The sequence below is a fragment of the Phacochoerus africanus genome, chromosome 15, assembly GCF_016906955.1.
Source record: "Phacochoerus africanus isolate WHEZ1 chromosome 15, ROS_Pafr_v1, whole genome shotgun sequence".
NCBI classification, from domain to species: Eukaryota; Metazoa; Chordata; class Mammalia; order Artiodactyla; family Suidae; genus Phacochoerus; species Phacochoerus africanus.
The window spans coordinates 78,465,537-78,481,785 of NC_062558.1; the positions used below are offsets into that span (position 1 = coordinate 78,465,537).

The 16,249-nt window shown below is 48.7% G+C and overlaps 1 protein-coding gene across 1 annotated transcript in view; it reads right to left on the reverse strand.

Moving 5' to 3' along the window:
- DUSP29 (dual specificity phosphatase 29) overlaps positions 1 to 11,278 on the reverse strand; it is a 40,364-nt gene extending 29,086 nt beyond the window's left edge. The window contains exon 1 of the mRNA XM_047761942.1: positions 11,011 to 11,278. Coding sequence (XP_047617898.1) covers positions 11,011 to 11,174 — 164 coding nt within the window. The 5' untranslated portion in view covers positions 11,175 to 11,278. The remainder of the gene's footprint in view (positions 1 to 11,010) is intronic.
- Positions 11,279 to 16,249: the final 4,971 nt, after the last annotated feature.

The window sequence follows — 16,249 nt, forward strand, 5'->3', positions numbered from 1 at the left end:
GATGTGGAGAGCAGACTTGTGATTGCCAGGAGGGAGCAGGCACAGAGTGGGATGGACAGGGAGTTTGAGGTTGGTAGATGCAAACTATTCCATCTAGAATGAATGGGCAGCGGGGGCCTATTGTGCAGCACAGGGAACTATGTCCAATCTCTTGGGGTAGAACACAGTGGAAGATAGTGTGAAAAAAAGAATGTCTGTGTGTATGACTGGGCCACTTTGCTGTACAACAGAAATTGAAGGAACATCATAAATCAACCATAATTTTTAAAATAAATAATTTTTTTAAATTTCCCAAGATACAACTACAGATGTGATAAATTCATTTGAGTAATAAATAAATTAATTAATTTAAAAATTGCCCAAGAGTGTGACGCAAGAATTAGGGAGCTGTTGGAGTTCCCATCATGGCTCAGCAGTTAAGGAACCCGACTAGTATTCATGAGGATGCGAGTTCAATCCCTGGCCTTGCTCAGTGGGTTAAGGATCCAGCATTGTTGTGGCTGTGGTGTAGGCCAGCAGCTACAGCTCTTAGTCAGCCCCTAGTCTGGGAACCTCTGTTTGCCACGGGTGCAGCCCTAAAAATAGAAAAAAAAAGAGGGAGCTCTTGAGTCAAGAGAAGCATAGAGAGGGTGCTTGATATGCTTTCCAGCTTCTCATTGAAGCAGAGACCCAGATCTTTAGCCTAGAATAAGGATGTGGGACTGGGACAGAGGGGCTGGACAGCCTTTCTTCAAGTCTCCCTGAAGGCCGCTCCTTCACGTCGTTTTTAGCCTCAGTGTCTGACGTGTAAGAGGTGCTTGGTTGAATGAGGGAACGGCCTAGCGAATGGGTGGAATGAGTGACTAGATGCCTGAGGGGATAAAGGAATAAGACTGGGATGCCAGTTCTAAGGCCTCAGCCAGAGCTGATGAAGCAGGATGGAGCCTCTGGGCTTCTTTGGAGAAGGAGTGAGGTTGCACAAAGAATAGAATACAGGGTGGACAGTCCCCTCTAGCAGGTAGTTGCTCAGGCCCGACCTCTACTCTGGGGCCTGGGTACTGGCATTTGTAGTCATCAAGCGAGGTGTCATTTCAAGGGATGGCCAGAAACGTCTGTGAGGGAACCAGCACAGACACCTCAGGTCACACCCTCCCCACTGCAGGCCCAAGGCGCCTTCATTTTGAGAGGTCTGGCGCTCAGCCGTTCATGGCACCAGCTCTTCTTATTTCGAAGGAAGTCAAAGCTGAGCACCCTTTACCTCAGTATGGAGGTTTGGGCCATTTTGCACCCTGCCTGCCACCAAAGGAGGTTTCAGAAGAAGGGATTTTGTGGGAGAGGCTGGAGCAACTACATTCTGAACCCCCTGCCTGCCTCCTTTGATCACTGACACTGACCTCACCCTTGCTGAGGCTGGTCCTCCTTCATTATTCTGTGGGAGGAACCAGCCCCAGCCCCACCCCCATCTCCACACTGAAAGCCTCGGCTGGATTTCCAGACAGAAGAGGAAGTGGTGTGGTCTACCCTGAGCAGCTTGGCATGCAGAGGGAGCTCTGGGATCTATTATCCTCCAGCGTGCAGATTTGATGGGGAGAGAGAACAAAGTGCAGAGCCGTCCAGAAACCACAGACCTGTAATCTTTCCAAATCCTGAAGGCGGCCTGTGTGCATCCCTCTCTGCACGGTTCCCCAGTCTCTGAATCTCAGAGCAGCTGGGAGCGTCTGTTTCCCAGATCACAGCCAAAATGGAAGGGGAAGACAAGTCTGTTCTGTTTGGTTTCCATAGATTCGACCTAGAGATTAACTGCCAAGGTCTCGATGACACATACAATATCAATCACAGGCTAAATGTCATAATGAGAGCCGGGCAGGTTGTCAAGAGAGGCCTCCAGGTTCCTTTTACAGCTTCATATTGAAAGGTTTGGTCCCAGGAAACCAAATGCCAACTTGACGGCTACTTGGCCTATATGTGCAGCATCGGCCTTCCTCTTCCTCAAAGGATAGCAGATTCGGGTTTCTTCCCAGAGGGACCAGGCAGGTCACAGAGAAGAAAAGTGGGTTGGGTGTTAAAGAATAAAACTAACAAGTAAAAAACCTAACTATTGGCCTCAGGCAGGAGACATCAGGGAGTAGTGGGGACTGTGGCACAGTAGAGAACAAATGCCCCTACTGAAGGAGACAGCAGCTTGCCATTCCATGGGGAAATGCAAGCCCAGATGGTCAGGTATCTTTGTGAAAAACCGGAAAGCCAGAGTTTCGTGAGAAATGTACTGGTTTTAAAATTTTAAATCAGTAGGCACCTGTGGCAGGGGCTGTCCTTATCCTGTACCATTCCTCAGCTCAGATCGCTGCAGTGTAAGTGGACAGCTCCCTTCTGCACAAATGGCTTCCTCCTTCAAACCTCTGTATTTCCTTGGAACACGTAATGTGAGAAAAAAGAATGTATACATGAATGTGTAACTGGGTCACCATGCTGTACAGTAGAAAATATATATATATATAAATAAATGATTAAAAAAAAAAAACCCTCTGTATTTCCTGGCTTGAGGGTTTTTTCTGTTCTTTGCTCTGGTCAGGGAGTTACCAGCTTCCTGGACCAGCTTGCAAACAAACAACTTTTTTCCACACCCTGATTTCAGGGTCTGCCCTTGAGAGAACCCACACTAGGATACTGCTAATTTTATTTATTTTTATTTTTATTTTTATTTTATTTTGCTCTTTAGGGCAAAATAAAAGCAGAGGTTCCCAGGCTAGGGGTCGAATCAGACCTTCAGCTGCCAGCCTACACCACAGCCACAGCAATGCCAGATCCAAGCCGCATCTGTGAGCCATACCACAGCTTAATGCCAGATCCTTAACCCACTGAGCAAGGCCAGAGGTCGAATCTGCATCCTCATGGATGCCAGTCAGATTCATTTCTGCTGAGCCACGACGGGAACTCCCAAGATACTGCTAATTTTAAAACATTTAAATATACCGTAATAACAGAGAAAGCAGAGGCCAAGTGGTACTTGACCTATAAGGCCTGGAGTGCCATTTCCCTCTGTGAAACAGTGGCCTTGTCTTGAGGAGCTATTTCCAGGAATAATCAAAACAGGGATCCCTCATTAACTCCTACTCCTACTCCATTTCAGACTTTTCAGCTTGCCTTTGGTTAAAGGTCCTCCCTCCCCCCCCCCCCCCCCCCCGCCTTTTTTTTTTTGTCTTTTTAGGGCTGCACCCACTGCATGTGAAAGGTTCCAGGCTAGGGGTCGAATGGGAGCTATAGCTCCTGGCCTACACCACAGCCACAGCAGTGCCAGATCAAGCCACATCTGCAACCTACACCACAGCTCAGAGCAACGCTGGATCCTTAAACCACTGAGCAAGGCAAGGGATGGAACCCATGTCCTCATGGATATTAGTCAGGTTTGTTACCGCTGAGCCATGACGGGAACTCTGAGGAAAGACTTTAATCTGAATTCAAAAATATAATTTTGGCACCGTGATTTAACTTTATGTAAAAAAATATAGACTTTTTTTTTAACAAGAAAAAAATCAAAATGTCGACACTGTGGGTAAGTGACAGGACTCAGGGAGACTCTTTTTTCTTTCTGTCTTCTGTCTTGAGATTCTTTTAATAAATAATCATATTTTATTTTTATTTTATGGCTGCACTAGTGGCATGTGGAAATTCCCAAGCCAGGGACTGAATCCGAGCCACAGCTGCGGCATAGGATCCTTAACCCATACTCTGCTGGGCCAGGGATCGAATCTGTGCCTCTGTAGCAACCTGAGCCACGACAGTCTGATTCTTAACACACAGCCCCACAGCGGGAACTCCAGTCATATTTTATAATGAATAAGCATATCTATGTTTTTAACTATTCTAGCCAAATAGAACAGTCTGGGCTGGAAGCTGCTTGTGATTTTTCATTTGTGATTTCTACTCCACCTAACTTGCTCCCTGAACCTGTCACTTTCCTGGAGCTCCTCTACTTTTTTCTGTCCCTCTCTCCCCATGTTCACTGGGTCATGGCCCTTCTCTCACAGCCCAGCAATCCCTGAGGATGCTCAGATCTCCATGGCTCATCCTCCCTAAGCTTCACTTTCTTCTTTGATAAAATGGAATTGTGACAAGAGAGGCAAAGTTACTTTTTAAAACAAACAAACGTCCCAACCTGAATTCTTTTGCTTTCTAAGGTGGAGTGTGGGAGAAGCCAGGCGAAGAGATGTATCATTCATTTCAATGGGAAAAATTAATCTCTACGTGGACCCCTCGAGAGACCCCTGCAGAGACTGGCCAGGAAGCCATGCCCGGGAGTGTGAACCACAGAACAGGCTTCCCGCTTCAGGAACCCCATTTGAGGATCTTTGGATGGGGGAACGGTAAGTCCTAAAGCATGATTCAGAAAGTGGTGGAGTGAACAAAGCTAAATTTTTCTGTACGAGAAAGCACAGGGGGAGGTTCCCACTGTGGCTCAGTGGGTTAAGAACTAGTATCCATGGGATTGCAGGTTCAATCTCTGGCCTCTCTCACTGGGTTAAGGATCTGGCGTTGAAACGAGCTGCAGGGTAGGTCACAGATGCGGCTCAGATACGGTGTGGCTGTGGCTCTGGGTGTAGGGATGGCAGCTGCAGCTCCGATTCAATCCCTAGCCTGGGAACTTCCATATGCCGCAGATCCGGCCCTAAAAAGGAAAAAAAAGAAAAGAAAAAAGAAAGAAAGCAAAGGGGACCCTCTAGAACGTCCCCAGAAGGGGTCTGAGGGGCCCTGCTGCAAGGTCGGGGAGGGAGGGCTTCAGGCCAGAGACAGGCAGGGAGAGCCAGAGGCCAGAGCCACAGGACTGTTGAGAACATGGATCCCAGTGCTCGACTTTGTGGTGCCCCTGGGCTGTGTCAGGCCTCTCTTTGTCTCCCTAGACCTTCCGTGAAATTGTTAGGACAGTCAGCTGTGTTTTTTGAAAGTTTTGAGAGGAAAGAGGCTTGCGCTGGTGGAGAGAAGAGACCAGAACTTTATGAAGCAACGTGTCCGTTGTGAGCCTGTTTTTTTTTTTCTTTTTTCTTTTTTTTCTTTTTTTTTTGTCTTTTTGTTATTTCTTTGGGCCGCTCCTGCGGCATATGGAGGTTCCCAGGCTAGGGGTCGAGTCGGAGCTGAGTCTGTTTTTATACAGAGATACATTTCACAAAAATATTAACACTGGCTATATGCTTATTTTAGGATAATGAAATTATATGTGATTATTCTTTTTAAGGAAACATCTTGTCTAAAATCTCTGTGAGGAACATACATTACTTGAGTATGTGGAGAGGGGAAAAACCCTGGGAAAGTTCTATTGTAGAATTGTTCTGGATGTGGTAGATACTCACCCTAAACCTGTGGGCTGAGGCATAGGAAGGTGGCCTTCAGGACAAGCCCTCCCCAGGTGTTCTTTATATCCCGAGTGCCCTCCCTGGGCCTGCGAGCTCCCTGAAGTCAGCAGCTCTTTGGTGGCAGAGCCAGGCCCACGTCGTGTCAGAATGTCATTCCCAGAGTTGCTGTGGTGGCGCAGCGGAAACGAATTTGACTAGGAACCATGAGGTTGCAGGTTGGATCCCTGGCCTCGCTCAGTGGGTTGACGATCTGGCATTGCCGTGAGCTGTGGTGTAGGTCACAGATGTGGCTCAGATCTGATGTGGCTGTGGCTGTGATGTAGGCCGGGGGCTGCAGCTCCAATTCGACCCCTAGTCTGGGAAACTCCGTATGCTGCGAGTGTGGCCCTAAAAGAATAATAAATAAATAAATAAATAGATAAATAAATAAATAGAAAGTCATTCTGGTCTCTCCGAGCTTCCCTGGGAAATCAGAAGGGAATCAAGTTTTATGGGTCCTGAAGTTTATGTAATTTCTTTAAAAGAAAATCAAATTGGTGCAGGGCCTTTAGAAGAGACCGGGGCACAGGTGGGGTTCTGAAACTTTGGGGTAAAATCCACCTCTGAAGGAAGTGTGCTTCCCCTCTGACTTGAGACAGACCTCCCCCCCCCCCCCGCCCCCATCCCCTGGGGCTCTTTGACTTGCCTTAGCCTGCTCTTGGTTCAGGCTAAGTCAGTCAACATCAGGGCTGCCCTGGCGGGTCCCGAGTGGGCCTTGGAAGGGTCCTTGTTTTGGTTTTGACTTTTCCTCAGAAGTTCAGCCTGCCTTCCCCTCCCCCTCCCACCTGCCCCCAAGCTTTACTGACACATCCCTCTGTTAGGCACCAGGGACGGGATGGGCCAGCGAGGTCTCTGCCTGCTAGAAGTTTTTGGTTTAGCAGCACAGTTTATAATCTAATATTTTTACAAATTCTCTCTTCCTTTGAAGGGATTCTGTATCTGTGGACACCACATATTGATGCCCCTAATGCATTAGGATCATGGGGGAAAGCTAGTCTCTGCTAAAATGCATGTAGACCGCAGTTCTTCCGTCACACCACCCATGTTGGGCTTGGAATGTGCCTTGAAAGAAGGGGCAGAGGAAAAATGTTATTGTGGTTGGGAAAATGACTCTATTAGGAGAGTAATACCTACTGCTGGGGTACACAGAGGGGCAGAATTTGGCACCCGTATGCGTGTATAAATATACACACTTTTAATTTACCGCCAGTCAGGCTTGTCTTTACACATCTTAAATCTACGAAAATGATCCCAACTAGGAAATAAAAGTTGTGGGATTCTTTTTAAAAAATTTAAACCTAGATGTGAAAACCCCAGGAATTTTTTGTTGCCTATAATTTAATTCCTAATGTATCAGACACAATCCAAGTTTAACAGATTTTTTTTTTCTTTTGGATTCTGGCAAGTATGTTAATAGGAGGCAATTACATGAATTAATATAAAACCCTTTTATTTAAAAAAAACAGAAAAGCCTTCATTTAAAGAGGTAATTTAATATTCCTTCTATGATGGCGTTGATGTCATTAACTTGTTTGATTAACTCTTCAAATGGTTTCAGAGCGCTTCGGGGTGGTAATTTATGAACTCCTAATTGATTTTTCCAATCTTGGTTTGGCAGAGTTGGGCCTCCCGGAAACTATGAGGAGGCTGGAGGCCCACATGCGGCTTCCTTCTCAGACAAGGGAGCCGGCTGTGATGGACGTGACCTCTGCAGCCGGCCTGGTAGGGAAGAGGAGGCTTCAGCACAAGAGACAAGGGGCCATGACCTCTAACCAGGCCAGTTGCGGTGGAAGCACTGCAGGCAATTACACAGCTCATGAATTCAGAAAGAGAGGGCCTTTTTGCCCACCTCTTTCAAGCATCATTTCCTTTCTTTCTTTCTTTTTTTTGGTCTTTTTGCCATTTTTTTGGGCCTCTCCCATGGCATATGGAGGTTCCCAGGCTAGGGGTGGAATTGGAGCTGTAGCCACTGGCCTACGACAGAGCCACAGCAACATGGGATCCCAGCCGTGTCTGTGACCTACACCACAGCTTGCAGCAACGCTGGGTCCTTAACTTACTGAGTGAGGCCAGGGATCGAACCCGCAACCTCATGGTTCCTAGTCAGATTTGTTAACCACTGAGCCACTATGGGAACTCCTCTTTTTTTTTTTTTTTTTTGGTCTTTTTAGGGCCACATCCATGGCATATTGAAGTTCCCGGGCTAGGGGTCGCATCGGAGCTGCAGCTACCAGCCTACACCACAGCCACAGAAATGCCAGATCCAAGCCGTGTATGAGACCTACACCACAGCTCATGGCAACTCCTGATCCTTAACCCACTGAGCAAGGCCAGGGATCAAACCCACAACCTCATGGTTCCTAGTCAGATTCATTTCTACTTCGCCACAACAGGAATTCCTCAAGAATCTTTTTTTTTTGTCTTTTTGTCTTTTTGTCTTTTCTAGGGCCACTCCTGTGGCATATGGAGGTTCCCAGGCTAGGGCTCTAATCAGAGCTGTAGCCGCCAGCTTACACCACAGCCACAGACATGCGGGATCCAAGCCGCGTCTGTGACCTACACTACAGCTCACAGCAACGCCGGATCCTTAACCCACTGAGCAAGGCCAGGGATCGAACCCGAAACCTCATGGTTCCTAGTCGGATTTGTTAACCACTGTACCACGACGGGAACTCCCCTCAAGAATCATTTCTAACTATGTATTGCCTCAGAACATAAAGCTTCCTTGTGCAGAGGGGCGGGATGGGTCGGGATGGGAGGGGGCAAGACTCTGAGGGTGCGGTGGCTCCCCATCCACCCCCATTTCCTCATCCCAGCCACTGCTGCTCATTAGGCCTCTCTCTTGGTGCTGTACAGAGGTGGCTCCAGGCCTTGGGAAAGCTGCAGGCCAAGCTCCCATGTCTTAAAGCTGCCACAAAAGCTCACTGAGAAATCAAGGCCCTGGTAGGACCCAGAGAAATGATTATATAGTTGGTGGTGACTTTTATCATATGCCTGGTGATTATCTACTCTCAAAACCTCCTGGACAAGGAATATCTGTTCCCACTTTACAGATGAGAAAGATGAGGCTCAGAGAGTTTAGGAATACGACACCAAGCTTGTAAGTGGTGCAACTGGGGCTCAACCTAGGCGGCGGAGCATCCCCGACCCAGGTCAGCAGTTAGGTCGCTATATCCATGGTCCCAGGGTATATGCTCCTGAGGGCGGGCCTGGGCCTAGGCCCCCCTCCCTGTGCAAAGCCCAGAGTGATGGGAAGTCGGGGAAAGAGCTGTCACTGGCCTTGGAGACTCATGTACCCAGGCTGAGCTTCCTCATCTGTAGGATGGGGATCATACCCGCCTCCCTGGTTATTGGGTAGAAGCGATCATGTAAGTCCTTAGCATGTGGACATGGACTCGGGAAAGTTCATGTATGAAGACAAGGGGAAGGGGAAGGGGGGTGCAGGTGGAGAATTCCCAGCTGTGTTGGGAGCTAAATTCTGAGCCAAGAGTAAGGACTCGAGGCTGGAGCAGTTTGGCCGGGGTGTGGGGGTGCGCCAAGGGTCTCGCCAGGGTAGCTGTGGCAAATACGATGGGGCATAAACAAGGCTGAACATTCTCCTGTGGGTGATGCGGCTCGTGTGCTCACGTGTGAAGTACCAGCGAGGCTTTTGGGAGGGGGAGAAGGGACTCTCTCAGCCTCTTAATGCCTGGTGGCCATGCCAGGCTGCATGAGACTTGAGCTCCTATTTACTGTGACAGTGGTGGGCCCCAAACCATCAAGGGTCACCTGAAGTGACAATCCAAGCACCACCAGCCCTGAGTCAGGCTGAAGAGGACAGACAGAGCTGGGTGACCCCTGGCACCAGGACCTGGAGTGGCTGTGCCCAGGCCCAGGCCTCCTTGGGGGTGGAGGAGGGGAAGCAGGGCACAGGCTGGAGTTCAGACAGGGAGGGAAGTGGGAGCACGAGCTGCCTCCCGCCCCTACCTCTGGGACGCACACTGGAGCCCTGAGGCCCCGCCAGCAGACTCAGAGGCACACTGGCCTCACTGCTGCCTGGGCTGGGTGATGTTGGAGAACCCCTCCACTGCTTCGTGTCTCCGTTTCCTCATCTGAGATGAAGTTGAGTTGCACCCCTCCCAGGGCTGTCCAAGTTCTGAGGAGTAAGTGCATGAGTTACTGCTTACAAGAAAAGCTCTTGGATCCATGTCTAGCACATTGTCAGCCAGGACACATTATCGACACACAGGATTGTGCAGGGTCTGGGGAAGGCCATCCCCAGCTCCATGGAGGGCAGGCTGTCCCCTCCCCAACAGGACTCAGCTGGGCATCCACAGGGTTACAAGAAAGGCTAACAACCAAGCCTCTGGCCTCAGGGTCCCTCTCTGCTCCTCACCCTCCGTGAGATTGTCAACAGCCACAGGAACTCGGCCCTTAGGACTCAGAGTCCCCTCCAGCCCAGTGCCACCCCTGGACTGAAATGTCCCCAGGGAGGGCCTCCAGCTGATCAGATGGTAGGGGACCATTACCTCCCCTTTCACCCTCAGTACAGATCTGCTTTTGCCCCTGAGGAGCCTTCAGGGCTGACGGAGCTCCCCCTCACTCAGACCCTCTCCCATAGCCCATCCCCACCCCCATGTCCATGGCTCTTTCATTGTATACTCAGCTCAGAAGCCCTTCCAGCATTGTTTGCAAGTGTCATTTGGTGGGACCAAAATGATTTTCTCATGAAGAGAACAAGGAGGGGCACAATGGAACATTCTAGGCAATAGAACATTGATTACCAGAGCCCCTCAGATGCTGGGCCGGCATAGGGGGCCCCTCCATACATACACCTCATGTCCTCTCCCATCTTACTTGGGAGTTTTCGCTCTTGGAACCTTTTCCGATTTCCTGAACCGTCAGAGTCCCCCGCTCCCAACTCTTGGGTTCCAGGCCCATGAGAGGCCATGGAGGCCACAGGACAGGAGCCCAGGGTCCAGTGGGAGAGCCCTGGTCTGAGACAGGATATCTTCCCACTGTCCTGCCCACACACACCACATCTCGGTCCAGAGTCTCTGTCCTTTAGTGACCCAGTCTCCCCATCTCTACCAGAGCCATTGCCCCCAGCCCCATCCTCCCACCAGGACTGGGAAAAGCTTCAAAAGGAGCCACCCTGTCCACACGATGCTTAGTGTTACCAAGAGACAGGAAGAGCTCTTATCCCTGAGTTCTGAGCACTCACTTGTAACATGTGCTGCCCTGTGCATGAGATGAGTCACTGTGTCTCCAGTCCGCCCCCCTACTCCCCTCCCACCTCCCACTGAGATTAGTTTTCCCTTTACTGGCTAAATGGATAAATGTGGAACCTTGCTGGAATATGATATGTGATACAAAGCATCCAGGGCCTCAGAAGGGCCCGATGAGCTTTAATCCACCCTATTATCCTTTAGAAATGGTCATTGAACTGGAAGCTTAGATTTAGAGGCAGGGAAGTGGAGAAAATTCCTTGGCGCCTCTAGGGAAAGACAGGGCAAGAAGAGCCTGTTATGCTAAAAGGATGTCAGCTGTTCTTTGCTGCTCCAAAGCAGAGTAGAAAGAGGTCTTCTAATCCCCACCCCAAGGTCCCCAAAGAACACTTGACTGGACCCAAGAGGTGCCAGTCTACCCCCAAAAGGGACCTTACCTGTGCACACCGGGTCCTGGCCAGGTCGGGAGGTGCTGGGCCGTGGGGCGTGTGGCGGCTGCACACCCAGCCACCCCGACTGGCATCCAAGAGCCTATTTTTAGGGTCAGATCTGCTGACGCTGACCTTGTGTGCTGCCCGGTCTGAGCAGAGACCTGTGGCATCTGCTTGCAAAACGATTCGCTGGTGTGACCTGAAACCCTTGACTCTGGGAGTTCTGTACCCGGAGCCCACACGCCTGTTCCTGGCTCAGCCACGGAGGCAGGACATGCAGCCACCAGGGTGGGGACAGGCAGGGGGATTTCCCAGCTTTGTTTCCTCAGGATCGACAAGACCAGGTGCCTGCGGGGCCCTGCCTGGAGCCCTGTCCTGGAACAGCTGGAACCGGGAAGGTTTGCCTGCTGGCACAGAGCCCGTGGGAAGGTCGAGGGCACACAGCCTGGGGAATTCTCCACTCCAGTCTTTTCTGAGAGTTTGGGGAGCCATCTCCGGAGAGTGGATAGACTAAATACTGCATTGCACGGTGATTAATGAAGCACCTCCGCCTTCCAGAGAAACTCTGGAAATTTGGGTTCGTTGATGTTGTGCCACTTCCTGAGACCTCTGGCAAGTGTCCATCCCGTCTGGGCTTCAGCAGGGAAAATAATCACAATGCTGCCCTCATGTTATGAGCATTAAATGAGACAAAGTTACCTGCGTAGCATAGTTACCTGCATATGCTAAATACTGAAAAAATTCTGGATTGAGTTAGGATGCCAAAAATATTCCCAATTCAGCAGTCATCCCCTGATCTCTCTTCTTGATAGTTCCTTTTCTCAACCTCCCTCCTCTTTGGCTCCAGCCTTCTTTGCTCCAGGACCCCCACCACCCCCACACCTAGTGTGGTCCTCCTTCATAGGGCTGAAGGGTATAATCCTGTCCAGGCTCTTCTAGTTTTCTAGTAAGATCTTTCCAGGTCTTCCTACACTTCCTTATAGTGAATGATGTGGTTTTCCATCCTTCTGCATCCTGTCACCCTCTTTGGGCATCCTTCCATGTGGGATCACCAGTCTCCCCACATCCTTCACTTTATAGCGTCTTCTTATATTGGGATCATTATATTGTCCCCTGCAATTTTGTATTCAACAAACCAAAGATCTTCCTCACAATTTGCATGTTTATCTACTGCCGGTTTTATTTAGAGCAATTATTTCTGCTAATAGTTTTCATGGTGAAACTGCTAAAAAGACTTTGCTTTTATTGATTTCTTGGTGTAGACCGTATTCACAAGGCAGAGGCTCAGGATCTAAGTGTACAAGGAGGTCCAAATGTCAGGGTCCAAATGTCCCTGCTGTCAAGTGCTGTAGTCAAAACAGCAGGATCAAAGGCTTTTCTGCAATTATCCCAAGAACCAAAAGAGATGCTGGAGCTGACAAAGACTAAAGAAAGATTTCCGGCTGGGAGCCTCGGGCAGGGCTGGGGGCCTGGTCCCAACCCCAGCCCAAGTCAGAGTTGCTGCCAAAGATGTAAGTTTAGTGGGGGTGGGGGTGGGGATCAGATATCTAGACATCTGATGCTCATCATTGGTAATTATTAGAGAAATGCAGATTAAAAACTACAGTGAGGTACCACCTCGAACTGGTGAGAAAGGCCACCATTAAATCTACAAATAACAAATGCTGGAGAGGGCGTGGAGAAAAGGAAACCTCCTACACGTGGTGGGAATGTAAACTGGTGCAGCCACTATGGAGAACAGTGTAAAGATGCCTCAAAAAATTTGACTTGCTATATGATGCAATGCCACTCCTGGGCATATATCCAAGCAAAGCTGTAATTCAAAAAGATACACACACCCCTATGTTCATAGCAGCATTATTTACAATAGCCAATACATGGAAACAACCTAAATATCCATCAATGGATGAATGGATAAAGATGATGTGGCATACACACACACAATGGAATATTACTCAGCCATAAAAAAGAATGAAATAATGCCATTTGCAGCAACATGGATGGAACTAAAGATTATCATACCAAGTGAAGTAAGTCAGAAAGAGGGGAGGACAAATACCATATGATAATCACTTATATGTGGAATCTAAATAATGGAAAAGAATATAAAAATATGTATATGTATAACTCACTTTCCTGTACAGCAGAAATTAACACGTTGTAAATCAACTATACGTTAAAAAAATAATTTAAAAATTAAAATTTAAAAATAAAAACCTTAAAATTTAAAAATAGTATAATAATTAACAATAAGAAGTAATTAAAAATAATAAAAAGTGAAGTTTCCTTGTGGCACAGCAGGTTAAGGATCCAGTGTTGTCCCTGCAGCAGCCCAGGTCGCTGCTGCGATGTGGGTTCAATCCCAGGCCCAGGAACTTCCATGTGCTGTAGATGCAGCCAAAAAAAGGAAAAAAAAAAGACCTCTGAGAGAGATAATAGGTAAGAGAGGGAGACAGAATCTTACACTCTAAAGGATGGTCTAATAAATAAAGCCAAGAAAAGAATGAGGTGAGTTACTGGATTATCACCTCCATTAGAGAAGCCCCTGGATATGGTGACCAGAAGACTGGTGACCATCCCCACACTCTACGTGCCCCTAATCCTTCACAAATTAAAGAATGCCCAAAAGAAGTTGACAAAGGGTAGGGAAGGGTAGAAAAACCATGTTGTTAATTATCAGGAGCTATAGGAAGCCCTGGAAAGGGTTTACTAGAAAAGAGTGGTGGTGGTAGCAGGAGACACCTGTGCTGTCTTCTAGTAATTGAGGGCAGATCTTTGAGAAACAATAGCCTTCTCTGCACAACTTTCAGGGCAGAACCCAGGCCATGGCTAGATGCCCCAAGAGCTGCCTGTCTGGACACAGCAAAGATACCACTCTGCCAGAACTGGACTAAGCCCGGCAACTATCATCTGGACTCAGAGATGTCTCCTGCCGTTCCACACTGCAGGGATAGTTCACCAGGATTCTGTGCAACAGCAAAGCTACAGTAGTGCAGGTAAAGTATCATTTGTAAAAATAGCTGTTATTTTCATTGTAGCTTCTTAGGAACTTACTTTACTGCAGCATTTGATAGAGGTTCCTCCCCAGCACCGCCCTCTGACCCATGTGATTTTTATTAGCAAGCCTCTACTTTCTCCATTTTCACATCTAGGTAGACATTGCTCTTTGTTTCAGCTTCTCTGGATCAGAATCCCACTTAGGCCCAGTAGCAAGGTTCGGTAGGCAGACTACCCACCCCCTGCCCCCAAAGATGTCTGCATCCTAATCGCTGGAACCTGTGAATATATTATGTTACAAGGCACAGGGGGGTTGAGGTTGCTAATCAATTAAGATTGCTAATCATCTGACCTTAAAATAGAGTATTCTGGACCATTCAGGTGGGCCCAGTGTAATCACAAAAGTTTTTAAAATTGGAAGGTGAGGTTAGAATGACGCAACTTGAGAAGAGCTCAACTCCCTGTTGCTGGCTTTGAAGATGGAGGAAGGAGCTACAAAGCCAAAAAACAGCCTCTAGAAGCTGAAACAGGTAAGGACACGGATTCTTCCCTAGAATCTACAGAGGGAACATAGTCCTGCTAATACTTTGATTCCAGCCCAGAGAGACCCACCTCAGGCTTCTGATCTAGAGAACTGTAAGGTGATACATGTTGCTCTAAGCTACTAAATTTGAGGTAATTTGTTACAACAGCAGTAGGAAACTAGTATGTGAGATGTGACTAATACGAGACTTTTCTGGGTTGAAAAGATCCAGGGCTTCTAGTGCTCTGTGGACACCTGAGTTTCTGTGGACACGAAGTCCAGCTAGAGCCCAGGGGAGAGGATGCCCTCCTGGACAGAGCCTGGTGAACTAGGGTCAGGTCTCTGCAGCAGATGAGTGTGGTCTAATGACTGTAAGTCCTTTGCTCTCCTAGAGGAATCTCTGTTCTCTCACATCTAAAAAATGGGGGTCGGGGGAGCGGGTAGTTCCCATTGTGGCTCAGTGGAAACGAATCCAACTAGTAACTATGAGGACGTGGATTCAATCCCTGGCCTCGCTCAGCAGGTTAAGGATCCGGCATTGCCTGAGCTGTGGTGTAGGTCGCAGACGCGGCTCAGATCTGCTGTGGCTGTGGCAAAGGCTCCTATTCGACCCCCAGCCTGGGAACTTCCATATACCACCGGTGCGGCCTTAAAAAGGAAAAAAAAAAAAAAAAAAAAAAGGCAAGCAGACTAAGGCCCATGTTCTGGAGGCCACTCAGAGCCTTCCACAGCATCTCGGAGGACTGCTTTCCTCCAGGGGAGTACAGGTAGGATGGCTTTCATTTCTGCAGAGTCGACCCTGTAGGCTTCTCACCACTGCACCCTCACTGGCACCCTCTGCCCCCCCCCCGCGGCTTCAAAACCTCACCCCAAGCTCAATACCATCCCCATCTGCACTTTCAAAGCACCACCTGCTCAGCACCATTGCGTGTGGCAGAGGGGACCACAACGCAGGGCAGCAGACAACTCCGAATTCAGTGTCTGAGCCCCTTATCCTTAGAAAATTGTTGACGAGGCCCCCTCCCCAGGGAATTTCTCTCTCCAGAGAGGTCTGTCCCTGCGCCTGCCATGTTCACGGGTCTCCCCTCTGTATATACAAAGCTTGCAGTTTTCCTTTTCCTCCATTCTAGATCTCTCCCCACTTCTCTAGAGCTCCCTCGGGAGGCTCCAGATTCCTCTTCACTGATGATTAGGCTGAGCAAGCAGGTGGGCTCCCTCTTCGTCTCAGTCTCCCTATCAGGCTAAGCTCGGGCCTCTCTTTCTCATCAAAAAGCTACCAAGATTAGTCACCAATCCAAGAGGGGAATTTTTTGACGCCCCTAGACAGTATCATCCACAGACCCTGGAAACAGAAGCCCCTGACCTGAGCTTGTCCTTTTAAGAGGTTCCCACACATCGCACACACAGACACACTGAGATTCTGCTAACCACTCATCAGAATGGCGAAAAACAAGAACCCACCAATCCAAACCCGGTAAGAACTTGGGGGAGGGCGCAACGGTTCCGTATCTTGGTCGTTGTCATCACACAACTATACGCGTTTGTCAGTAACACTAAGTGATAACACCTTGCTCTGTGCAAATTCAAAAAGGATACGGGTGCCCCATTCATCCGGGCTCTGGCTTTCAGCACTGGCGGAGGGGGACCCGTGACTCCATCTGCTTTTGTGACTAACACTGTTCAGGCCACAGAGTGTGTGTTTCTAAACCTTCTCTTATTCTGTGT